Raw genomic sequence first — 26026 nt, forward strand, 5'->3', positions numbered from 1 at the left:
GACATATTTTTTAGAGCCTTTTAGACAATCATTTACGAAAAGACGAAATTGATGCATTCATTGATTAATTATACTTCCACTTATTTTCCGGACTCGCAGGTATAAGCAAATACTAAAAACTCCTGGAGATTTTCCCATCAACAAAAACAGGATACGCATCTTTCCATTTTTCTCTCATCCTGTTAATCTCATGGACTTAAGGTTCATACTTCTTAACCGCCATCTATTTTTCAAAATGGAGGAACCAGATAGTGTATTTATTAGTGACAATTTTAACGCGGTTGAAGTATTAAACAGCGAATTGATTGCTCCTCCCGACCTTATTGCGCCAATTTACCAGAACATAGAATCTTTCGCCAGTGACTTACGAAAGCAAAGGGAAGACGAGGTAAGGAGTAATGTTAACGATTAAATCAAAATTGATTAAATAGATGGCGTATGCTGATGCACATTTTTGGAAATTTTTAGATGCATATTATTTTTTTTAAAACAAGTCCAAATGTTAAATTGTAGCAGTTACAAGTTCTAATTTGACAAATCTTAAATATTAGTTACGTTTGAAATTAGCTGATGAAAATCAACAACAGAAGCAGTACCATTCTCGTCTAAGCCCTCTTCAGAAAAGAATCACTATAAGCCTAATAGCTGAAGAGTAGTACCGTCTGATTTTCTACACTTTCCAAATATAATGGTTGCTACTCTGACAATTTCGTCCCTTCCCCTCATTAGAGCTTGATAAAGCTCTAAATAACGTACACGTGCATGTTTTTTTCATTGCTTGAATCATCACATCCTTTTTTTAACAGACATTTTAATCTTAGCCCAGACTGTACTACCACTTCATTGTGAAATAATGAGAAGAGTTTGATAAATATTATTTAAAAGTGATTTTGAAACATGGATGAAAATGGAAAGAAATCCGGTTAATAGCAAGTTTCTGCTTGCTATTATAATACCATATAATGCTACCGTATAATACCATATAATACTACCATATAATACCGTAAAAACTAATTTATAAAATTAGTTTAAGATTATTTTGAATTGTGATTTTGATTACGTTTCTTTTAATTTTCCTGCTTTATACTGTTACGGAAACTGCCCCTCCCCCAACTTACCTCCCGACGAAGATAAAACTGCAGTCGCTATATCATACTGGGATAGGTAAAAAAGTGACATAATCCATTTTGATATTTAATGCTCTGTAAATGTAGGCTACCAGTGATTCCTGTGCAATTTTATTTTAATTAGCGATTCTACCTAACATTATTGGTACGCTAACTACATTTTTATAGGAATTTACAAAGGGAATGGTTATTGTCTTTATAAAGAACCTTTCAAATGGTATGTCTCTTTTCTAGATGTCTCATTATGGTGTATATTAGGAATTCAACCAAAAATAGAACATTACAGAAAGTCTTACGTATTAACAAATAGTGACAGGATCCAATAAAATTACATCTTGACTGAATGAAAACGTAAAGACAAATGTAACTGTGAACATTAAATGTCTGAATATTTAAAATTTCTCGCTAAATGAATTATCATAACTTGAACTCTACAAGATCAGTTGATTAAAATTTAACTGCAGAATAACTTATGCTATCTCAAACCATTTTAATAAGCAATCATTTAATCAGCCGGAAACCATACCAAAACGTTGTGTTGTTGAATTATTTATGGTCTAGTTTGCAATTAATTAAAAGAGCAATGTTTTTCTGAGGGAAGTAAAGAGCAAAGTTGAAACTTAAAATGAACAAAAAACATTGCCCTGTTTTTCAAAACGCGTTTTTTAACTTTTGGCTTCTATGGGCTGTGTTTTGCTCTTTACTTGGTTGTATTTACTGCTACAACCATGATATATCCAGAAAATTTATTATTTTTACTTAATTTTTTCCTACTCATTTTTTTTTTCAGGAAGCTAAAAATAGTGGCAAGGTGTTGGAAAAGAAAGTGACAACCCCGGCTTTACAGTATGAACGTAAATTCAAACCTGAACAATGTAAGCTTTTCTTTATTTATTCAACGCTTAGGTATTTGAATGAATCTTTTAAAAGTCAATAGTTCTTTCATTAATAGTAAATTTTATTTATAGTTTTGTGGTATTGTATCTATTTTTTCGGTTATCTCTATGTAAACAAACGAACATTTTCGATGCGCTTTTTCAGCATTTTTTTTCGGGGGGGGGGGGAGGGGGTAGTAGAAATTATCGTTGGTGGAGAAGGCAGGGAACCAGAAACACTTTCTATATTTTTCACTAATTTCCCCCCCCCCCCCCTTCTCCCTTTGACAAGAAATTAATTATACTTGAACCGTGAGAGCGAGAAAGAGTATAAATCGCACCTAAGAGGGTGCAACTCTATTTGGGATGATCTCTCGAGGGAGGCTATCTCTGAAAACCCGTCCGTTGATTCATTCAATAGGAAGTTTCTCGCTTGCAATTGTAGGAAGAAATTACAGGCGAATGGTTGACCAGTAGCATATCAAGCACCAAGCACATTATAAACATATATACGAACAGTAGCGAAAAGTTTTTCCAAGCATGACACACTTTTATAGTTGCGCTATTTGGTAAGTTCCCAGACTGTCAGACCAATAGTTTCTTGCAGTGATGCGCTAAGCATTTGTTATTGCGCGTGCGCGAAGGCGGGTTCATGAAGAGAAGTTCAGCTCGTGTGGTTTTAGATGTTTTTCAAAAATCTTATACGGAGACTATAGCAACTATTTGTATTAATTTATACTGCGGCCCTAAGTTTTTTTTAGATTAGTTGCCTAGCGCCATGAAAATCGTCATAAAAATGCCAGATATTCGATTTGCTGGTAGTTACAACAATTCTTGTTGTGTTAGAGGCACAGGATCACACGCCTCCAAAGGGGGAATATTTTTCTTTATATGAAATTAACTAAATTCAAAATTGATGTTTCGATTTATCTCAGTCGATTTTTTGCTGTGCTTGAAGCACCTGAACGTTTGGCCCCTTTTGATTAGAGTTTTATTACCTGGAACAACTAGGCTACCTCTGCCAGCTTTGTTGCAGTTCTTGGCATTGGTACCAACGGGAAACCATTTACAGACGACGACTTATTTAACACTTATTTAAGGACTTTGAACTGAAAATAGATAATTGAAAGAATCAAGCAAATGTCATTCTCAGCTAGAACAGTTCAGCGTTTTTTTTTTTTTTTTTTTTTTTTTTTTTTTTTTTTTTAATATGACCAAAAACATTGACGAGCAAATCGCAAGCAACGTTATTTGTTTCTACCGATGTATTTGGCATTGCATTTAATGAAAGTAAATTGTACTAAAATGAAAATTTAAGTGGCACAAACGTCCCTTTGATTCTCACGTTTTGGCTGATTTTAACCCACAGCCAGAGATTGCCGACCTCTGGCTGACCGTTTTCATACTGATTTTCAGGCAAATAATTTTAATAGCATATTTTAAGAACTCGCTAGCTACTGCGTCATTTTTTGTCAGAATGCTGGAAGTTTATTTGACTTCGTCTTTTTCCACACAACAAGAAAATCTCATCTGTCAATAAAAACGATTAATTTTAGTGGAGTTTTCGACGCAGTTTCTTATTTTTGTTACTTTATTCTTTAATAAGGCTAACATGTTTCAAAAAGACCGAAGAAATAGAACAAGGGTAAAAGATAAAAGAGGGGGAGAAGAAAGGCTTATTTGCCAACAAAAGCAAGAAAGAAAAATCGAAAAAAAAGAAAAACGGAACCATGGTGACAAATAACACAGACCAGCGTCACCCATTAGCCACTAGATAATCTCCAACCTGTCCCGGAGATGTTCACTCTAGAGGAACTGCGATAAACAATAAAAATGCTAATAAAAAAAAAAGTATAATAAGAAAGAAAAAAAAATTGGTGATGGGAAGACGATAATTAGAGTGATCATGATCCATGATCAGTACAAACACCCAGAACAAAAATAATTTTCTCAAAAACTGCCTCACGAGAAAAATATCTCTGTAGATACATATTTAGAAGCAATCAATATTTTTTGGATCCAGATTGATCATATCTTAAAGTAAAAAAAAGAAGCTAAGTATTCCGAAAAAAGAGCCAGAAACCCTTCAGAAATGGCCAAAAGCCATGACCAGAGATTTACATTCCTCTGCCTCAAAATTCCAAGGCAGTTTCTGAGTACAAGTATTTTAGCGCCATAGCTGTGACGTCTTCTCTTCTTTTCTTTATATTTTTTTACCTCAACTTTTATAAACAAAATTCTACAACGTCAGGAGAAATTACCGTGCAGTGCGGAAAATGAAAACTTTTCGTTTTCATCATTTTTGTTTTCATGTTTCCGTCATTTTTTTTTACTCTCCCGGAATTGGAAACACTCAAATTAATTTTTAATGGCGTTGCCGTAAAGTTTTCCAAGTTCGTCGCTTAGTCTAGGGACCTATGGTAATATTGTAAGATTTTTCTTTTAATTTATGAGGAGGCTGACCAAAGAGTGGGGAACGAGTTCATTATTTTCTACTTTTTTTTCTATAATCTGGTTAATAAGTTCAAGGGGGTAGCCATTACAGAATAAAATTTCTTTAGTGCAATTTTGCTCAGAATCGATATGAATGTCAGAGTACATTTTTAGAACTGTATACTACTACTACTACTACTAATAACTCACTGCAGCACCAAGCCGCCTGAGGCCAACACAGCTACGCACGCTCCTCCCCCAACCTAATCTATTCAAGGCCTCCCTCTTTACACCCTCCCAGGAGTCCCCATTTCCTTTAAATCTTTATTTATGACATCCTCCCCAGACGAAAACGACCTGCTTTCCGTGTAGCCCAAGACGTTTGGCCAAAAAGGACAATCTTCGGCAATCTGTCATCCTTCATCCGCAGAAAGTGGCCTAGTCATTTCAACCCAAAGAAATGACAGCATCTCTTTCAACAAAAGGAGATGGTTTGAAGATGTATAATAATAAAAAAAAACATTTTGGGAGGGTTCTTTATATACAGGAAATTGAAGGTTTCAAACCCTTTTTAGAATTAGGAGATTCAAGAAAGGAAGCTTCTTTGGATTTTCAACTTCCAGTATATACTGTTGATTGGCATCTAAAGTATTCAAAAACATGAACAACTAATTCAGAGAATCATGACCATTTCCCCAAATGAACAAAACATGATCAACAAAACAGGCCAAGAAAGAATGCTTAAGTGGAAACCATACCTAAAGCGGAATTTTTGAGAAATTCATTTAGAAACTTGCCAAATAGCGAGTTACGATTGTTCCTATTAGTAAACCCATAATTTGAAGAAACTGTTTTTCTCCAAATCTAAAGTTTCAGGAAAATTTATGGCAGAGATGAACAGTGGCAGAGATGGCAGTCATGACAGTGTCAATTTGCCTTGCTTCATAATCAGACAAATTAAATTTACGCTTCAAGTTTCTTTGTAAAGCTTGTTTATGGTTTTGTACTTAGGAAGAAGTTTAAATAGAATTTGCAGTTCTTAAAAGGGATGGAATCGCATGATTGTGTTGCGAGAGCAACACTTTGGTTTTGTCGTGGGTTTTTTTTTTGTTCCTAGCACCCCGATTTCAGCTTATTCCTAGAAAGTGGTAAGAGTCTAACCTCTGCGGTTTTTACGGAAAGCGTGGACCTTAGGCCGGATTGATGAATATGACTTTACATTTTGGAAAGCTTCGTAGAACTCTTGCCTGGGGCCAAAAAGGATGGTTTTTGCTTGTCCTTGAGCCAGAGCCTATAGTGTGTGAAGTGAAGAGGAGTTGTATAGCCTATGTCAGAGAGGACTATCTGAAGTTATGCAGCCAAGCTTTCGTTTCATCAAACCATGTTTCTGCTTTCGAGTGGAAAGCTCCGTTCCAGCAGGCAAGCAGGCAGGCACCAGTTTCAAATTGAAGATGGACTAAAATCTATAAGTGTTAAATATATGCGACAGTTACCCTGCCCCACAGCCAATATATCTTCTTTGAGTGATAAATAGAAAAATTTAGAGAAGCGAAAAAGCGGCATTTTCCCACGGGTCCGAAAGTGCTGCCGTGATTTCGGCTGAGTTTATCATTTGGTTTTTCGAACTTGGGATTGCGGTAGAGAAATGGTATCAGATGTGCCTCTTAAACTTTAAAAGTTCTCTCATTGCTAAAGAAATTAGAGTTTATCCTTTGCTCCTTTCTAAGTGATGACGTTAGAAAGTTGGCCTACGGCAAAAAAGTCAACTTTTGAACTAAGACAGATAGATTTTTTTTCGACGGCAATCGATAGCTTTTGATGAGCTGATCAAAGTATATGTCATCCATTTTTTTGTACAAAAATTCCTTCATGAGATATACCAGTTTGAAAGTTTAAAGGGGTTGATAACTTCAGTAGTAAGGTACACACTGAAACCAAAAATAGGCCGATACCAATTGTGAGACATAGGGGAGTTGTAAGCAACAGTCGGCTGTTAGCTCATAATCATCCTCGGCAATGAGGGGTTCGCAACTCTTTCTAGTTGGTGTACCTATTTTTTGTTTCCGTTGTATTTGATGGTAAGACCAATTTGGTTCCAGTGGTAAGACATGTAGGGGACTTGTAATTAATAATCGGCTGTAAGGCTACAATCATCTTTAGCAATGAGGAGTTTGCAACTTTTGCGAGTTGGTGTACCTAGTATGTATTTTAGCATCCTTACAGATTAACAACTTCAGCGTTTAGTCGCAGCGAGGAAACAAAACCAAAGTGTTGCTCTCGCAACTTTTTACTCGGCGAAGCCGAGCAAAGGTTGCCGCAACACCTCACGTTGCCCATGCAACGTAGATCTAGTTTCATATGAAAAAGGAAGAAATGATATGATATATCAGTTCTCAAAAGGGGTGGAAAAATCATCGTCAAAAACTTTCCCAGTCTTGTAGCTGGGGAACTATAGCATGCTATGGGCTAGAGCAGAACACCCTTTGGGGTAAACTTATGTTCATTTGAAGAGTTACTAGTCCATCACCTTTTACAGTCTCCGATAATTTCTCAATTGGTGCATGCATTAACTTCTAGGGTCAGTTTGATTTCTTTGTCTGTAATGGTACTTGTCTATTATATAAAACACACTCGAAAAGTGAAGTTTGGTTAATGCTATTGAAAAAAATATGATGAAAATCGGAATACTTTATTAACACAATTGCGAAAATTACAACTTGTAAATATGCTCCCAGAACGCAGTGTTACACTTCCAAAAAACGTTGCTTCTCGTAAGAGTACAAAGCCATGGTGTGTCCATTGACGCAGTGTTTTGTTTTGGGCAAAAACCCCTTATCGTGGAAAAATATAATTGCCTGTTCTTCAGTCCTTGGCAAATCCCAGACCTTAATTTGAATATCCTTGGTAAGACACAATATTCTATCACTAGTCAAAACTAACTAACCATTGTCCGCAAGAATCGCGTTAATAAAGAACTAAAATGAACTAGGTCCAGAACCGCGTTAATAATGAACTTTTCTTTGTCTCTGAGACTGTCAGCCGACGCAAAGCTCACAATTCAATAATTTATAAATCATCTTCACAATTTATCTAATAAAGTATTCTATTTTCATTATATTTTATTGTCACCAACTTCACTTCTCGAGTGGGTTTTACATAATAGACAAGTACCTAGGTAATTTTATCCAACAAAGGTCACAAGTTTTGGTTTTTCTTATAATCTCTCCTGTCTGTAAGAACAGCCGTTTTTCCCTTGTCTGCTCTTGTAATTGTTGAGTTTTTTTCTTTTTCAAACAGTTTAGGATTCCGATGTCTTCCTTCGATTGTGTTGGAAACTGTGAAGAAGGCTTAAAATCAAGGATACTTTTAATGACTTCTCCTCGAAGCAGATTTGGGTTATAAACTTCTCCATCAGAGAAAAACACACCGGCCTCCAAGTCGTAATATTTTCGGGGACATTTGCATATATCTGAGCCATAGGAAATTTACCCCTTTTGAATACTTCATGGATGTGAAAACGTTAGATTGTAGATTCTCATAAGGGTGGGACAGGGTAAAATCTAGGAAGAAATTGTCCCAATGTTTGAAATTTTTTAACTCAAATATTAATAATATTTTTGATAGTCTGCTTTTGGCTAAATGGAAGCCGTTTTTGCAAGAATCTTTTGAAAGACCAAGAATTTGGTTCAAATCCAGGATTGATTAGCTGTGATAAAGTATGGTCTCAGAACCTATATAGGCATCCATTCTTCCCTTCTCAAATACTGGGTGCAAAATATTGGTTAGCAAAAAAATCCGTAATTCATTTTAAGGTAAATTATTATCAGAAGTATTATGTTAAAATTTTAAACATATTATCTCAATGAATGATTTAAACCATTTAATTATTTTAACCGATAGTCGATAAATTGTTAGAATCAAAGAAATAGTTCATGGCAGCCGGGTCGGATACACGCTGGCCTCCAACATCTTTATTTTGCGATGATGCGACTTCAAAGCTCACTGTGGACGTTTGTTCATTTATTTTTTTACTGCGTGACATAAAGGTTGCTGTTATAGTATCCATATGATTCAGCAAACTAATACTGACCATCAGTTTGTTGCGTAAGATGGAAGATTTCTTTGTACATACTTTATTGCGCATCATTTCGTATTCGTACCATGAAAACCAAAAAACAACAACCTGTTGAGAATTTCCAGTATAGCAAAAATGACAATTTAGCATTGGAATGGAGATGAAGAGCTATCCTTCATAATCGAGGATAGTCTCTATCAAACAAAAAAGCCATTTCTTCGCAAAAAAAAAGAATCAAAATCTGAAAAAATATAATAAGCAAGATTTTTCACAAAAAATTAAAGAGCAGCGATAAAACTTAAAACGAACAAAAATAACCCTGGACAATGGGGAGACTGTCACCCTCTCCAACTCATCACTCATAACGTTCTGGTTGTTGCTTGCGCTTTACTGAAAACTTATTGCAATATGCATATAAAATAAATACACAATTGTTTTTTTTTTACAAATATTTTTAAAATATAGAAATATTTTCTTGCGCTCAGCCAAAATCTCCAAACTGTGAAATTTTCAAAAATACAAATGTAGTTTGTTTAGGCTTAAAATGCTCCCCGAAATTCTCTGTTGTGTCAGTTTCCTTCCTAGGAGGAAACCTAAATACTTTATTGGAGGTGAAGATATGATGAATATGATGGTTGACTGAATCGCATTTTTACCCGGAACTCCCATAGCCCATCGAGCCCGAAAGCAGTATGTTAGTATGTTATATTAAATTTAGTACTTCTTAAGAATTTTTATTATGAAGGAATCTCACCTCTTTGGCAAGGAATTTGTAAAGCATGCTAGGATTCTCAGCATTTTTTTTTTTTTTTACCTGAGTTGTGAAATATGGGAAGAGACTTGGCAAATTTTGGCGGAGATCCGAGGTGTTTAAATAGCATGTTTAATTCACAAGTTTCTTCTATTAAAGTTGACAAAGCTAGTTTACAATCCCATCTCTATCAGATACGTATGTTCTCGTACCGTCTAAGAAGATTTAAAAATGAAGATAAATCTGGTCCTGGAAGAGCTGTACCATTGTCATGGCTAGCTGATATGCAATTCTCCCAAGGGATTAAAATTTCTGTACTTGTCAATAAACGAAACATACCCAAGAAGTGAAGCTGTCCGAATGAAATATAACCTTCATATAACCTTTAGTTTATATGATGATATAACTTGGCTATATGTTTGCATATTAGGGAGGTGGGTGGGTTAAGTATTTGGACAGCGCGCCTAACCTAACCCCCATTCTCCTAATGTGCAAATATATAGCCCAAATTATACAAGTCCAATGCATTCTATCACCCATCACTTATCTTTGTGGCTATGGAACCGGTTTTCTGTGATGTAACCTAAGTGTAATTCTTGAGTGTGTTTCGTTTAATTAACAAGTGCCAAAATTTCTTTAAAGGGGGCTGATGGGATCTTACAGGCCTAACCCCCACGACCAATCGTGGTTACGGGAAATTGGCGCCCTGATTTGTTTTCAGTAGAACTTTGAGCCAAGTGGTTTTGGTATTGCCTGAAATCACTTTATGAAATCATTCCATAATTCATTAACGACATGTTTTTAAAGATGCAACTAGTTCGTACACAATGTCAATGTATATTTCGATAAGCTTGGGATAAACAGTACAGGTCGTTTATGGTAAGGTGTTGTCGGAGTATGTGGACATATCTCTCCCCATTAATGCGACCATCCCCCCTGTCTAAAATCCTGTATAAATGCATTGTTAGAATGTAACCAAATTATATAGGATCTACTGTATGACTCAAAATCGTCGAATTTTTTTCCATGATGTTCTAGCAATGAATTCGCCAAGGGGACTCACGAATTAAACCAACAAAATATTTAGATTTATCTCCAAAATTTTTAATATTCTCCCAAGAATCAAATGAAAATATTATATTTCATGCTTATACTGTCCTTTTAGAACTACACATAATGAGAGCTCGAGGAGACATCTTGCATCCAGGCTATTTCTTCTATTTCAAGATTTTACATATGCACGAGACAAGAGGAAGATTAATAAAATCATACAGTAATCGCAAGGCTAAGGCTGGTTTCTCCTGTATGCCTCTCCTTATTAGTACACGATTGTGTCAAGTCGGCAATTGGTTAGACCTGGTGCCCTCCGTAGGCATTCCTACTATTTGTTTTACTCTTAAGTATTTTGTTTCGATTTGTGATTCCCTTGGGTTTGGTGACCTCAATGTAAAATGTAAAGACTATTTTCCTAGCAGTTTTATATTAATTTATATAATTGGTAAGCGTTCGCACTACCTAACCAACCACGGGAGACTGTAAAACATGTGGCCAACATTTCTCTGGATTAATTTTATAATCAAGAGTCCATTTGATTTCCAATAATCAAAAAAGAGGATACTTTTTGTCTGACGGTTGGGATCAAGTTGAAACTTTGAAGATTTTTTTTGGGGGGATGGGGAGTAAATGGTCTCGAAATTTGTTGTTTGAGGAAGGGAAGCAAAATTTTTTGTTTCCTAAAAAACCGACGATACTTTTTTCCTTTTTTATGTGTTCTAGTATATTCTTTTGGCTAGTATTTTTTTATATGCTCTCGTTTTTCCTTTGGCTAGCTCTAGTATATTCTAATAATGCGTTCAGTTATCTTATTGTTGTTTAAGAGTACGTACCATGTCTATGTTTACACACTAAAAATAGTATTACGTAAACTCCAAGGAATAAGAGCTCTTCTAAAAAACGGTATTACTAATTTTTTCCTTCCGGAAATTGATTGCTTTGAGTAATTTAGCGACAGTCTCTTATCTCAAGACGTCCCCCTTCTCAGACGGTAAAATAAAATCCAGGAAAACGACGCAGATCGCCCCAACAATTGTTGATTTTGGCCAAATGCCAAGTAAAAAACCGATTTCCGAAACGGAATTGGTGTAAGCAGTTTCCAGAAATTATAGTGCTTGAAATGGCATGTTTTTTCTTGGCTCTAAAGAAATGATTCCTATCTGTTATCTTTCATCTCTCGTATCTTTAGTTTCAATTGTCGATTTATTTCCAGGACAGATTTGTTGAAACATTGTTTCAGTCTTACTGTAAGAATAGGCTATTTTATGTTTGCTTTGAGTGAATAAAGCTGTAATCTCTTAATTCTGCAGAAATAAGGATTTTACGAGTAATATTCAGTTTAGACACACTGGAGTCTCTCAGTCGGTAAAAAAAAATTGTTGGCCTAAAAAAAAATATAGCTATCGATTATGTTTTCCATCTTTAAGCAAAAAAAAGTGATGTTGATGCATAAATAACATTCAAACTTTGAATTAACACAGTGAAAAATAAACTAAAAAATGCTCAAATATTTGGGCCGAAGTCCCTAAGTCTTAGTCGACGAAAAAAAAAAGAAATAAACAAAAAGTATATTAAAGAACTAAATTCTTTGGTTTATGTATTCGGACATCTTTTAGTTCATTTTCACGGTCTTAACCAAAGCTTTTGCTAATCATTTGTATGTCTTTGTGTTTTCCTTGTATTTGTAAATAGAAAGGCAGTGTTGTCTAAGAAATTATTCATTGTTTTTTTTCCGATTGAAAAGAAGTCTAGCTGATCCTTTTTCTGTCTGTTTTATATTTATGTAAACAAATATTCTCTTATTGTTTATCATTATATTTAATTGTATGTCTCAGGCGTGAGATGTTGTAAAAAAAAAAAACATTTACGAACGCTAACTAATTATTTTAAAAGTCTAGTTGGCAAACTTATCCTACTTAAGCCTATTCTTTACGCTCAGAACCTAAGCAGATTAAAAAAAAGTTAAAAAGAATATCCGGGTATTCCTTCAAACAGATACCTGGTATCTGGCTGGCCGAGGTAGGTAGCTAGGCCGAGTGGTTTGTACGCTAGACTTAAACCCTTTGTCCTTGAGGACAGAAGTTCGAGTCCTGGTGTTACTGGTTATTTGGTATGGAACGGGATCAGTGGCGTGACTCTTTAAGCTCAGCCAGATTCGACCCAGCCATAAATGGGTACCTGAGGAAATCTGGGGAAGGTAAACAAGAAAAGTGTGCGAAAATACTGGATGTCTGGCCCCAAATCCCCATTGAACTTCCTGGCAGAAGGACCATGAAACGAAGATCAGCAACGCCGGTAGGGACTGTAAAGTCCAGTGCCATATTCTTTACATGTACCTTTTAGATACTTTGCGCATTACAGTAAAACAAGAAAAAAAAATATGATCTCTTATTTTGAATTTTTTTATTGAAACTGAACTATCCTAGAATTACTTTCACTAATGGATAGACAGGTGGGTGACATTTTTTCTGGTCTTACTATTTGACTAGTTTGATGATAAATCTTGAGACATGTCTATATCATTAAGAAGAAAATATGACGCGAAGGAAAAAAGGGACTTTTACTTTAGCAAAGAGACGGGAGTCAAATATTTTTACTCAAAGAATTCTAATGGAATCCTGGGATATAACAACGTCACTGGATGTGAAATTCCAAGCACGTAGGCAAGAAAAAGACAAATGGACCCATTCTCCTTACCCCCAAATCTCGAGATTTTTCACAAATTTTCCAAAAAGTTTTTTTTATATTTTCCATATTATATTATATATTTTCCTTGGGCCTAAACTGTCGTGTTTAGTTCAATAGATGCGTTTGAGATTATTCATATCCTTTTTCTACTATGTAAACATCAAGAGTCAACCGGCTCTGTTCCTGAAGTCCAAACTCAAATGAAGTAAACCGAAAGAAAGAGAGCCGTCACCCCCATCAGCCCTCCACTCGACTCGCAACATCAGGGGCGTCCTTTCGGGGGGAGAAAAAAATGGAGAGAAATCTATTATATAGGCCATACCCCTTGACTATCCTGATATGAACCCCTATTGCCCCCAATAAAAATGCTGGAGATTCGTCCCTTGATTAAACTGTTTTCAAATCAAATAATTATCGGTTAAGCATGTGACAAGGCAAAACCAAACGTGGCAGTGTCAGATTTGAGATAATGACTGGTATATCGCCAATGGTTAGAAGTGGTCATCAGTAATGGCTTATCGTTTTGAAATTTTGTGTAGATCCAAATGTAGTAAAAGTGAATAGTTACGAACCCTGTAGAGGGATTTCTACCCTTTTCTTTGGATGTTTACACTCTTTGGTAGAGTTATAGGCTGCAACTCCTGACCAAAGGACTCTCTGAAGTCGGCGGTTAAACTTTCAATGTGCACGATGTGGCATAGTATATGGTTCCTTGCCTTTAGCTTAAACTTAGGAGAATTAAAAAATCTTAAATCTTTTTTTCTTAAATATGACTACCTGCCAAAAATTAGTAGTATAATTTTTCGAAAGTCATAGAAAACTTTTGTGCTTTCAGACTCTTAGATTTTTTTTTTCGAAAGCGATTCCAGTCATATAAACTTCATTTTAGTCGATTCCCCTGAACTCACTTTATTAAAAGAATTTGCCCGTGGTTTAAAATTAGTCTTAAATGGTTTTTTATTTGGTATATCATGAAACCCTTAAAAAGGATAAAAAGAAGAAGATATTCCCACATTATTGAGAGAGACATAAAAAACATTAGAAAAACAACTTTCGGTAAAACAAAACAACAGTAAACATGGTAGGAGGATGGAGAACGCACGATCTCACCGGCCTCACTTTGGCCTTTCAGTCATGCAGATTTAAAATCTCTGTATGACTCTGATTTCGAAAAGATGCATTATGTTTACCTTTCCATCAAAGGGAAGGGGAGCTTGTGAGATATGTTAGGGGTTTAGCCCGGGCTGAGGGTCGTGGAGAAATGAGATAACCTTATTCCAGAGGGATTAGTTGTAGAGTCGAATCAGACTAGGCGTGCTTTTTTAGCAAGGTTTTTATGGGTGGCGGAAGAATCACCAAAAAGCTCCTTTTTGCTTGTTCAAGACACATTTATTTGTTTTCGTTTTCCAAGCAATCTCTTAACTTCAAACTTGAATTACTAAAAATTTTGTTTTTGTTAGGAAAGTTATTTTGCATGACTGACATGTAGAACAACCAGTTGAAATAGGGGAAATTACGTCTAGCTTTTTCTCATCTAAATTTAATAAGATATGGAGAAGGCTTGTTTTTTTCTGTGTATGTGTGCAAACTTCGCTTTAATTATTTTTCTGCTTTTATTTCTCTTATTCGCAGGCCCAACAAAACAGGAAGAAACAGATCAACTGCCAAAAAAGACAATTTTTACCTGGATAGATTCAATAGACAAAGGTCCCCTAACGCTTTTGAAAGAATGTATGAAAAATCAATTCAAAGTCAAGGTAAGTTTAGTCTTGCCCATCGTTATGTAACAATACTTGAAAGTAGTTGTTTAGTGTAGTTGGTCTCAGTAGCGGATTTTTCTTCAAAAGAAGTGTTTTTAGTCATGTTTACTTAGTATATTAGTTTTAGTCAGCTTAGTGTTTAGTGTTTTTAAGTGTTTAGTCAAGCTTAGTATATGTCGTTAAATTAGCCTTAGCTACACACAGCTATTATTAGTTGTATATAAAACCAACAATTTCTTTTTGTCTCTTACAAAACATGGCAACCTTTATATATATATATATATATATATATATATATATATATATATATATATATATATATATATATATATATATATATATATATATATATATATATATATATATATATATATATATATATATATATATATATATATATATATATATATATATATATATATATATATATATATATATATATATATATACTAAATACACTGGCAAATTTCGCATATTAAAATGTTAAATCCTGTACAAAAGAAGCCAATTATTTGTTTGAAATATCATTTATGGAAACACAATGGTTGAGGAAGGATGCTAGAGGACGTCTTTAGGGGCGCTTGATACCCCTAAAGTGCATTTTTAAACCAACTTTACCCGAATTTTCTATTTGCCCGCCTAAAACTGTTTGGCCGAAAAACATTGGCGGGCACTCCTCATTCGTTATCCTCTGCTGAAAGATTCCCTTTTGACTAAGTCACACGAAAACGCCAAAAATCAAGTCATTTCTATTATCTTATGTCAATCTAATTGGGGGATCCTTGGACAGAAAATCAACTGTTTTTGTTCAGTGACAGCGTATGGTTAAACTAGAATTAAACGAGGAGCACACTGCCCTATATAACTGTCTAATATACTTTATTGTACTTTTCCTTGGTTTTATTCCGAGATCTTTTATCTGAATAAAAAAACTGGAAGGCCAACTTAAAAAATTATGCTAATCAGAACGCGATCCAACAAAACGAAGTGAAATAATTAGGCCATGGTAGAATTCGTGTAGTTTCTACGGTTCCTCGTAACAGTTTTGGCTCAAAAACTAGTCAGATGTAACTAACCAAATTCAAGGCCTCATTTTTGAGATAATGACTTCAACCTTGATAATGACCAACTGCTGCCGGGTTCACGGTTACGTCATCCGTTGTATTTTATAAAACCTTTATGCGGTGAGACGACTATAAATTTTGGTGAAAATACGCAGCGTAAATTCTATTTGTCAAATTGTTTTTTTTTTTGTTTTTTTTTTGTCAATGATACTATCCTATGGCTATAAGATTCATTCTAAATGTGTTAAATCATCCGTACTTTTGACGAGTCTCAGGCCCAAAGAACTGGAATAAACCCGAGGGTTTATTCGCGACAAGCTGTATCTAAACAAATATCCAATGTGAATGTAAAGTGGAATATCCAATGGAAAGAGAAGCTTGCTAATAAGACCAGCTAGTGAAAATTTTCGCAGACAATGTTTGAGATAGGAAGTCATTTGAAAATTGGCCATTTTCGGCATAATTAATTAATCTCAAGGAACTGGTATTAGTAGCTGGGTCTCAATTCAGGTTTTAAAAAGTACCGTAAGCATAATCTTAGTCTAGGAGAGTTTACTTCCCCAATTGATTCCATGTTCTCCCATTGCCTTTGCTCTGCTCCTTAGGACAAATTTCATCAAAATAATTCATATAAATGAGGATAGGACGCAAACTCCTTAACTCCTGATTTAACACGAAACCAGCAACTAACTTAATTTCCTACCTTAACGGCAGCATTTTTATTCTGGTAGATGGCACTAACCACTTAAAGATATTTATTTAGTATATTTTACATGGATAGGACCTTTGCTAAAGCTCTTCTATCAGCTGAACCAAAACCTTGCTCATAATCTACAAAACTGAGAACTATAGCGATTTGATGACTCAGGCACTTCTCAATTATTATTCTAAAAGTAAAAACTTGGTCGACGCATCTCCTCTCCTTCTTAGAACCAAACTACTCTTCTCTTAAATCTGTTGCGTTTTATTGGAAACTAGATGTTTCTCAAAACATCGACAACAAATAGGAAATAAGTCACTAAAATAATCAAGATAATTCATTCTCTGAATTTATTGATTTATAAATTGGTGAAATTTGCAGGTTCTTTAGCCAGTTCTTTTCTTCTCATAAATATTGGCCTAACAGCTTTCCAGTAGTCGTGAGTATCAGATGGAAAGCATGCCCAGCTTAGTTTGCCAGCTCGCGAATAACACCTATGGATCGTCGCTTTTCTAAACTACCTTGGCTTTCTCCAAACTATAGACGCTTTCGGAAACTTCATTTTAAATACGATATTCCATTTGCTGAATTAACGTCTACTTAAATTCCACAATCTCTGAAAAATTTCCGAAAATTTCCGCTTGTTCAAACGTCTCAACTTTGTAATGCAGGTGCATATATCCGAAGATTGGTGTTCAGATTCTTTGATATGAAATGTAAGCGTCCCCTCATACGGGGGTGAGAAGCTAAGGGCCAGCCTGCCGCAATCCTAATTTTTTGCGAATTTCTGGTCAGTTCTTATTTGAAGTATCAAATAAGATCTGTTTTTATTATTATTATTATTATTGATTCCCATCTGAAAAAATCACGCATACATGCCTGATTCTACCCTTAAAACTAGCTGAACTGCTCCCGTATTGAGTCCTAGGTTTAAGCCTGAAGATGGTCAAATGCTACTTGAAGCCAACTTTGGTACGAGAGGCCATCAATGCTACGTCAGATGGTACAAGAGGCCATCAATGCTACGCCAAATGCTACGAGAGGCCATATTGCGTTATTTGTTCTTCAGTTGTTCTTTCTTCTTCTTTCCTCTATCAGATTTATTCACTCAGATATACGGGAGAAAATACACTCAAACCAAGACTTTTATGAATATAACATACATGCAAAGAATAATATACAAATGAGCAAGTTTTTGGTACTTTTTTGAAATTATGCAAAAATACATCCTTGATTAACTAACACTTCTTCAAGGTACGTCCACAGGGGGGGCAACGGCTTTTAGTCACGCAATGCTTACGGGGCTTCAAAGTCCTTATCTTAGAGCTTGGTTCCTCCGGAGCCATTGGGGGCGCAGAGGGCCTCGACGAAGCCTTTCTTTTCGTCCCTCAGTGGTACTGCAATGGCTACGTCTTTCCATTCAGGTACTAATGAGGTCTCAGCCATACTCATATCGTGGTCAGAAGTTCTCCGCAAGATGTTCTTTGGAAGAACTTGGCATCTTTTGCCGTCTGGTTTCTACTTGCAGGCTGTCTGAGGAAGACGGTCTTCTGTCATACAAAGTAAATATACCTTAAATATACCCATTTCTTCTTCCTTAAGACAACAGTAATGAGAGGCTGGCCTGTTCTACTTCGAATTTCAGAGTTAATGACGCTCTATTGCCAAGTTATATTTAAAATCTCTTCGGGCAAATATTTTCGAATGCAAGGATTCTTGTTTCAAGCAGTTGGTTCATTCGCCAGTCCTCACTAGTGTAGAGGAGGATTGAGAGCACATTGTTGGTGAAGACATGTAGCTATAGTCGCAGAAAGCATTTCCTGATTTAGTCTATTAAAAGCTCCAGTTGACTGAACAACTCTACGTTTAATTTCGGTCATTATTTCACCATTACAATCAATCCATCTACCCAGGTGTTCTTGAAATTCTTGAATCTTTCTATATTCTTTTTCTTATTGGCAATTGAAAGCAGTTAGAATATTTTTGTTTAATTATACCGACAATTTTCTAAACACCTTGTAAGTGTCTTCAAAGAGTAAAAATCTCGGAATTTCTACAACTTTGTATTTTCTACAACATACCGGCGAAAATGCAGATTATCAGAAATTAACAGAATTTTTGTTGGCTGAGGGGGTTTTCTTATTTCACTAAAGAAAATTGGTCTCTGAAAATTGAAGGTCCAAAAAGAAAGATACTCATGAAATTTCTTCGTACCTTATTTGGCTTGGTGGTGCAATTGAGGAGGCCTTTTGACAAATATATAGTAAACGCACTGTATAATAAAACAAGGCTTATTTGGTGCCGCAAAAGTCCTAGCATTGACCAATTTTAGACTTTATTTGTTAATCCTAGCATTTACCTCACTTAGGAGCTAAAATAAATGAAAGATTAGTTTTGCAGTCATTTAGGGCTTCAGTAAAACCTTCTCAACAAATGCCAGATTTTTGTGGCACATGTTGATAAAAAGCCAAAATCAGTATTGAGTTTAATAGCGTACTTACCCCCTTCACTTAACTATGGAGGCAAAATCAGGAGGCAAAAATAGTCTATGGTAGCTCGAGTCCTAGAAGATCGATGGATAGGTGCGCCAGTAAAATTTTCATTAGGTATTCTTGTACTTCTTTCCAGCGGCGTCAATTCACGAAAATTTAGAGGGGAGGAAAAAGTAATTTTCAAAATTTTGGGGGGTGGGAATCTTTTTCGTTTTTATTTAAATTTTCCCAATGAAAACACCAAAAAAGGTGTTTTACAATGAACATGTCCAAAAAATGTATTTTCAAAATCTAGGAGGGGCACATGCCCGCCCAAGATACTGACAGATTTTGGCAGAAATTCTGCCAAAATGAGGGTCAAGGTGTCTGATTTTACTGGGTCGTTTGCTTAGATTCGAAGATTAATTTTTTCTTGGTGTTTTTGCCACCTATATGTGATAAATACTAGGACCTTCTGGAAAAACGCAGGATTTCTGAGGTAAACTGATGTGAGCATTTTTATACCTGAGTTTCTCAAAGTTTTATGGAAAGGGCCTGCCGGACTACTTTTAGAAGTGTGTTCCCCAATATCTCCTAACAAACTGCAGATGCTTTTGTTTTAAGGATTAAAGGTATAACGGTTTTTATTTTGATTAGAAAATTACTTTTCTTGACTTGCTGACTGGCAAGTACTTAAGTGCCTCAGAAATACACAAGATAAATATACCAAATATGCATTAAGAGCAAATACTATGAATTTGGATTTTCTACAACAATAAACGAAAAAAAACAGTAATGATTAGTTAAAAATAAAAACGGGGTTTATGTTTCCAGGCACTTTAAATTTACAGGACTTCACATTGGTCACAAAAATAGATATGATTGTCTCCAACAGTCATCTTTTAAAACAATCGTAATTTTTAAAAATGTGTTTGTTGCTTAGTACCCGAACAGTATTTCTAATCATGACAAAATAGTGTAAATTATAGTTATTTTATCTTATTAAAATTCGGGATTTTTCTCAGAGTTTCTTTTCAGGTTTGGACTCGAAGTGCAGTTTCTATAAGAGGGTTCTGCATTGGGTATATAGTTGCCTTTGACAAACACTGGAATTTGGCACTAACTGACGTGGACGAATTTTTCGTGAGGAGCAAAAAGGGACGATCTCTTCCTATTGGTAATACAGTTTTCTACGATAAAATCCTAGTTCAGTTCAGTTCAGTTTATTAACATCAAAATAAATGGACAACAATAACTCTCTACCCCTACAAGACTCCATGGCCCTAGTTTAGGGACTTTTTTTTATCTTGGAAAGTAGTTGAGTTATGTAAATGAAACTTTCAGGAGTGCTTACAGAAGCTTAAGGATTTCTTTGAAAGGTATCATGGGCACAGGTAAGGGGGGCAGAGGGGCCATGGTCCCCCTGGAAATTTGGGACTACAAAGTAATTATAAGGAAACCGGAGGGAAGAGAGCAGAATGGGGGAAAACCATGGAATAAATGTGTGTCGCCCCATTGTTGTCTGCCTGCCAATATGTTTTGACCCGTAATAAGGAAAATTTAAGTTTTGCTTTGTAGCTGAGTGCCCTTTTTAGTTTTCCACAAACATATTATCTATATGATTTGGTTAGAGTAAGACACACACACGCAAAAAAAATTATCAATTTCTTCACAGTAATGAATGGTAAGTAAATAACGATCCTTGTCAATGACGAAAGTGCAAGAACCTAACTATTGATAACATTCAGTCAAAGAATCAGCCTTTTATGGTGATTTTAAATATGTAGTTGTTTATTAGTAATTAGTGCAGTTATTAGTACACAAGAAAGTTCGTATAATTATAGAGAGCACAAGGAAAACAACATAAGACGGGCAATTTCGGTAAAAATATGCCGCCAATTTTTGCTTGCATTGCAAGAGCACCCATGGGCTGATATGTGAAGCCACTATAATCAGAAATATCACTCCTGAAAGGAATGCTGGGAATTTTTGTATTTTCCCCCTGAACGGATACGTTTTTTTTTGCTTTTTATTATCATTTATCTTTTTTCCAGGAGCAATTATATTTATTTAGTTGTCACTTTGCAAAAAGGCTTAATTTTGTAAAGTTATAAAGGATAAAGGTGTCGAATATATTGGTTTTTGGTATTCAAAATTCAATTAAAAATATTGAATTAAAAATTTTTATTTGATTTTCTAAATTTTATGTTTTAATGTTTTACACTGAACAAACTGCTTTGATAATGCGTTACTTTTTATAAACAATTGAGTCTAAAGGCGTTAAATATTTTGGTGTTTGATAACCAAGTTCAAAACTGTCGATATTGTTACGCTTCTGCATTGATCAACAGAACTGAATGCTGGGGGTCAATATCTTAGTTTTTGCAAGTAGGCTATTTTTTTGTGTATTTTTTGTAATTAATTATTTTTTCATTTTTATATACTTTTACTTTAATTGACATACTTTTTCCATTGCCTTTAGAAAATATTTGTCTCTAGGCTTCATTGAATGAAAAAAACAAACAAGTCTTTTTCAACTGAAGGTAAGGAGCAACATTACAACTTAAAACGAACAGAAACTATTACGTATATAAGGGGGTTGAGCCCCCTCGTCAACACCTCGCTCTTCATGCTACAGTTTTTCGGGACTTTAAGAAAAAGTTACTAATTGTTCTAATTAAATGATACTTATGTTTCAGGAGTTAATTTTAAGGAATTAAGACAAAGTTTAAACTTTAGCGTAAGGAGGGAGGTGTTGAGGAGTGGGCAACCCCCTCGTATACGCAATAATTTCTTATCGTTTTAAGCTTTAATGTTGCTCCTTACTTTTAGTTGATAAAATTGATTATTTAAATTTAATTTCTTATCATTTTTCAAATAACACCAGGATACTTGGCTCCACCTCCACGGGAAAATCCCCCTACCCACGGAAATATCCTCTGGACAACTCAATCCTAGCGAAAATTTACCCTGGCCAATTACCCTTAGCATCTCCATGCCTAAAATTGAATTGGTAAAGAGAAAGCAAGACATAAAGAAATTTCGTATAGGAATTCTGGCAAATTCACCCAGTGTAAAACTCACCCTGAAAAGTTCACCTCCTGGAAAATTCCCTCTCCATGAAAATTTTTCTCCGTGCAAAGTCCTCCCAGCAGAAAATTCACCCTCCCTTTCTTACTCGAAAAATGTATGTATACTTCCCAATCGCAAATAAAACAATAGGTAAATTATATAACTTAAAAATCTTTCCCCAGGGGATATAGGGGGTCATTTTATCTCTAAATACATAGTTATTGGGCCTTTCAATTATGCTGAAGAAAAAAGCTATCTAAAAATTTTGATCAGACGATTTTGGGAAAAAAGTGGTCTTGTCCTCCAATTTTTTTGGTCACTTTAGAAGGGTACTTTTCATTTCTGTTATAATGAGCCTTCTCTCGAAGTTTTACGTCCACTGTGTCGATACGGTCGACACTGGGGAAAAAACAACAAAAAAACAAAACAAAAAAACAACAAAGAAACAAATAAACATGTATCCGTGATCTTTCTTCTTGCAAAAATCATAAAAATCTACATTTTTGCAGATGAGCTTGAAACCTCTACACTAGGGTTCTTTGATACGTTGAATCCGATGGTGTGATTTTCATTAAAATTCTATAGTCTGGAGGGGGCTTTCCCCCTTTTTTGAGAATCAGACAAATTTCCTCAGGCTTGTAGCTTTTGATGGGTAAGACTAAACTTAATGAAACTTAAATATTTGGAGTCAATATAATAAGAGAATTCTGTTGATATATCTATTGGCATCAAAATTCCTTTTTTATAGTTTCAATTACTATTGAGCCGGGTCGCTCCTTGCAGTTCGTTACCGCGAACTGTTTGATTATCCATGAAAATCCAAACAGGGATCATTGAAATATTGATCTGTTTTTCTGCATTACCAAAAGTATTGTATTCATAAAATATTACAGCTTCATGAAATGTAATTAAACAAATAGAAAAAAGTTTTTTTTTTTCAACTAAAGTAAGGAGCAAGTTTAAAACTTAAAACAAACATAAATTACTCTGTAGGGGGACTGTCCCCTTCTCAACACCTTGCTCATTAAACAAAAGTTTTTTAGTGCTTTGAAAAATGTTATCTTTCCAATTGTAATTTTTTTTTTTAATTTGAAAAGAGCCAAACATCACAGTAAAGAGTAAGGAGCTAAGGAGGAGACAGCCCTCTTCATATAAAGAATAATCTATTCAACGGCCCCTTAAATCCGTGGTTATTACTTTTAAAATGTGTAAATAATAATTGTACGTTGATTAGTACCGTACTACGTTTAAATTTGTCATATAGATTTTGAATAAAATTTGAATATACAAAAATTAGCGTTAAATAGTAACTTACACTGAATAAACTTAAAGAATTTTATGTATTTAGAATAAACACAAAAAGCAAATACTGCCGGTATAGCAATTGTCATGAGAATTAAATTTTTTGTTTTGGTGAATATTGATCCAAGTTACTTTTTACTTCCAGTTTTTTAAATCACAAACTGTTTGATTCTATCTTCTTATGACGATAGTGTTTTTGAACCTGTTCAGTTTATTTAGTTGAATAGGACAATAAAAAGAAAGAGGGTTAATTTGACAACTGGAGTTTAAATTTTGTTGTTCTTTCGCTATTCTATGTTTTTAATGTCCAAATATATATAGGATTAAAGTTCAAGTGAGGAAATTGTCCTGTTATGAAAGAGGTACTTTGTACATGCCCGTTATAAAATCAAAACGTGGTATATATGCAGACAGGATGAATTTTGAGTATCGCTACTCTTTCTGTAAACTATTCTAAGGCGTAGAAAAATGCATAAAGACAAGTCTTCATAGGTTGTAATCTACGGAAGCTATAAATCTTTCTGTAATTTTAGTTTGAATTTGATTTTCTTTTAAAATTAAATGAACTATAATTAAACACATTATTGATTAAATAAATTTATCCCATTACCAGGAATCCTTGTCGTTTAAAATTTACTGTATTTTTTTCATTTTGCATACAATTTAATTTCTCTTTTTATTTGAGGGTTATATAGAACTGTCATGTATACAGTCTTCTAAGTGCTAGAAATAAGAAAAGGGTAGACATAGTAGCTAGACAATACTTTCTCAAGACAAATTTTTCTCCCCAGATTAATTCCTAATAGTTTCATTCACCTAACTCGACTGCTATCCAAAATAGCAAAAATCCTCTGGGCTAGAATTTGACCTTGGTACGACTACTATACGGCTATGATAATTAAAAAAGCGACATACGCCTTTTTAACTTTTCAGGAGAGCCAAAAAGTGGAAAAAAGTTTGTCGGCTGTGGTCGCTTTGAAGGGTGAGGCTAATGGAGATATATGGAACAGTTTCTAAGCCCCCTTTTCAGTGGTATAAAGTAATTCAAGTATTCCGAGCGAATTTCAAATTATTCCATTTCCATTTTATGACGCGTGCCTCCTTTTTCCTTGACAAAAAACGACAAATGCCAGGACCCAATGTTTAGCTCCATAAGATAATCCTCTTGTGTCGTTCTAAATTGCAACAAGACCAGAAGAAAAGACATACGCCACTAAGTGGTGTATGTCTTTATCTTCGTAACGGTACGAGATGAGAGAATTCTGAATGCACCATTCGATTCCTCGTGCTCCCACGATTCATACTTAACTCTATTTCAATCAAAATGGTATATGCCACACTGTTAATTATCACAGTCGCATAGTTTCAAGCGTTAAAATAGCTTGAAATTTGATATTTCTTTTTCCTCTCATCCGCATCTCGCTTATCTTAATGGCTATGAGTTTTTCTTAATACGTAAATTACAGACAATGGTGAGTTGAGGGGGGGGGGAGTCAGCTTCTTCGCAAACGGTGGAAAATTACCTATACTTTATCCTGTTTCGATAAGGTATCTTGGAAAATACCAAATTATTTCAGTAGATCAACATTTTGAATGATATGCTTGAAGTTGATAACATTCGCTTTTCCTCGGGAAAGTTTCTGTTTGATATCCTTCTTTGTGCAACTTATAAATTAACTGGGCACTAGTCTGAAGTAAACTGATTGATTTTTTGCAAGGATTCTTGTTTAGGTTATACGTTTCCCTATATACATACTAATAGGCCTAAATGTCAAAAAAAAGAAATCCACAGGGCATTATTACGCAACGAAAATATTCAAATAATTATGCCTTAGAGTTAAATAAAGTGCCATGTTTCGGTAACAGAAATTTTATTAATCGTTGATATTTTTCCTAGAAAAAGCTTAGGCCTAATAATAGGCCTAAGCTTTCTTATGGTCTTGAAAAATAAAAAGTGATTTTTATGGTCTTGGCAAAAAACTTAAAAGTTAAAAATAACTTCAGGTTGAATTATAGCATTTCTCTTTATGCTAAAAGAGAGGTTAAAGGATTTCGAGAGTAATAATCGTATCGCCACGCTATTTATTCAGGAGTAACTGGCCCCTCTGGTCAAATTAAAGAATGGCTGGATCCTCCGGTCGAAGTTTTAGTTGATCCATTTTGAGTTTCTGCCTTCTGATCAGAATTAAGTATTTCAAATTTTGGATATGAGACATCATTTGGTTTTGTTTGCTCAGTTTTGTCTTTTTTTTTTGGGGGGGGGGGAAGAGGTCTAGGTCAATATCGTCGTGGCAAAAGACCAAAGAATACATCTGAAATATTCATAATTTGACGGGGGAATGAAAATTAGGTTTTAATCTTTCGCGTGTTAGTTTTTTGTTCGAAGATTTAAAAAAAAAGAAGTTTAACTCCTGTCTAGCTCAATTATATAGCTTCAGTACAGTGTCCATATTACCATAAAATTAGGTTTGGGGTGTAATTGGAGCTAGAGATAAAAGTTAAGCATTGTTTGTTACTGCATTCGTAGTCCCTCTACTTTACCCTCTATTAGGCCTGACTAAATCGTGCATTTGTAAATGCAACTTACAGATAAAAGGTATGGTTTGGAAATCAATTATGATTTATCTGAAATTATTTACACCCCTAGGTTTTTTG

At 34.9% G+C, this 26026-nt stretch overlaps 2 protein-coding genes across 11 annotated transcripts in view; one reads left to right on the forward strand and one right to left on the reverse strand.

The window, feature by feature from the left end:
- LOC136038751 (ets DNA-binding protein pokkuri-like) overlaps window positions 1–26026 on the reverse strand; it is a 194271-nt gene that overhangs the window by 121936 nt on the left and 46309 nt on the right. For 3 of the 9 annotated variants that reach the window (XM_065722116.1, XM_065722115.1, XM_065722117.1), the window contains one exon: window positions 3001–3111. The exons of 5 other annotated variants lie outside the window; for them this stretch is intronic. The gene's annotated coding sequence lies outside the window, so the exon portion shown is untranslated. Of the gene's footprint in view, window positions 1–1423; window positions 1491–3000; window positions 3112–26026 lie in introns of those variants that run through there. One more of the 9 variants, XM_065722119.1, reaches the window with a different exon arrangement.
- The window catches only part of LOC136038753 (U7 snRNA-associated Sm-like protein LSm11), a 48803-nt gene continuing 22987 nt past the window's right edge, over window positions 211–26026 (forward strand). For both annotated transcript variants that reach the window (XM_065722120.1, XM_065722121.1), the window contains exons 1-4: window positions 211–388; window positions 1918–2002; window positions 14635–14759; window positions 20036–20174. In XM_065722120.1, coding sequence (XP_065578192.1) covers window positions 236–388; window positions 1918–2002; window positions 14635–14759; window positions 20036–20174 — 502 coding nt within the window. In that variant the 5' untranslated portion in view covers window positions 211–235. The remainder of the gene's footprint in view (window positions 389–1917; window positions 2003–14634; window positions 14760–20035; window positions 20175–26026) is intronic.

This window comes from Artemia franciscana, chromosome 18 (genome assembly GCF_032884065.1).
Source record: "Artemia franciscana chromosome 18, ASM3288406v1, whole genome shotgun sequence".
Lineage (NCBI taxonomy): Eukaryota > Metazoa > Arthropoda > Branchiopoda > Anostraca > Artemiidae > Artemia > Artemia franciscana.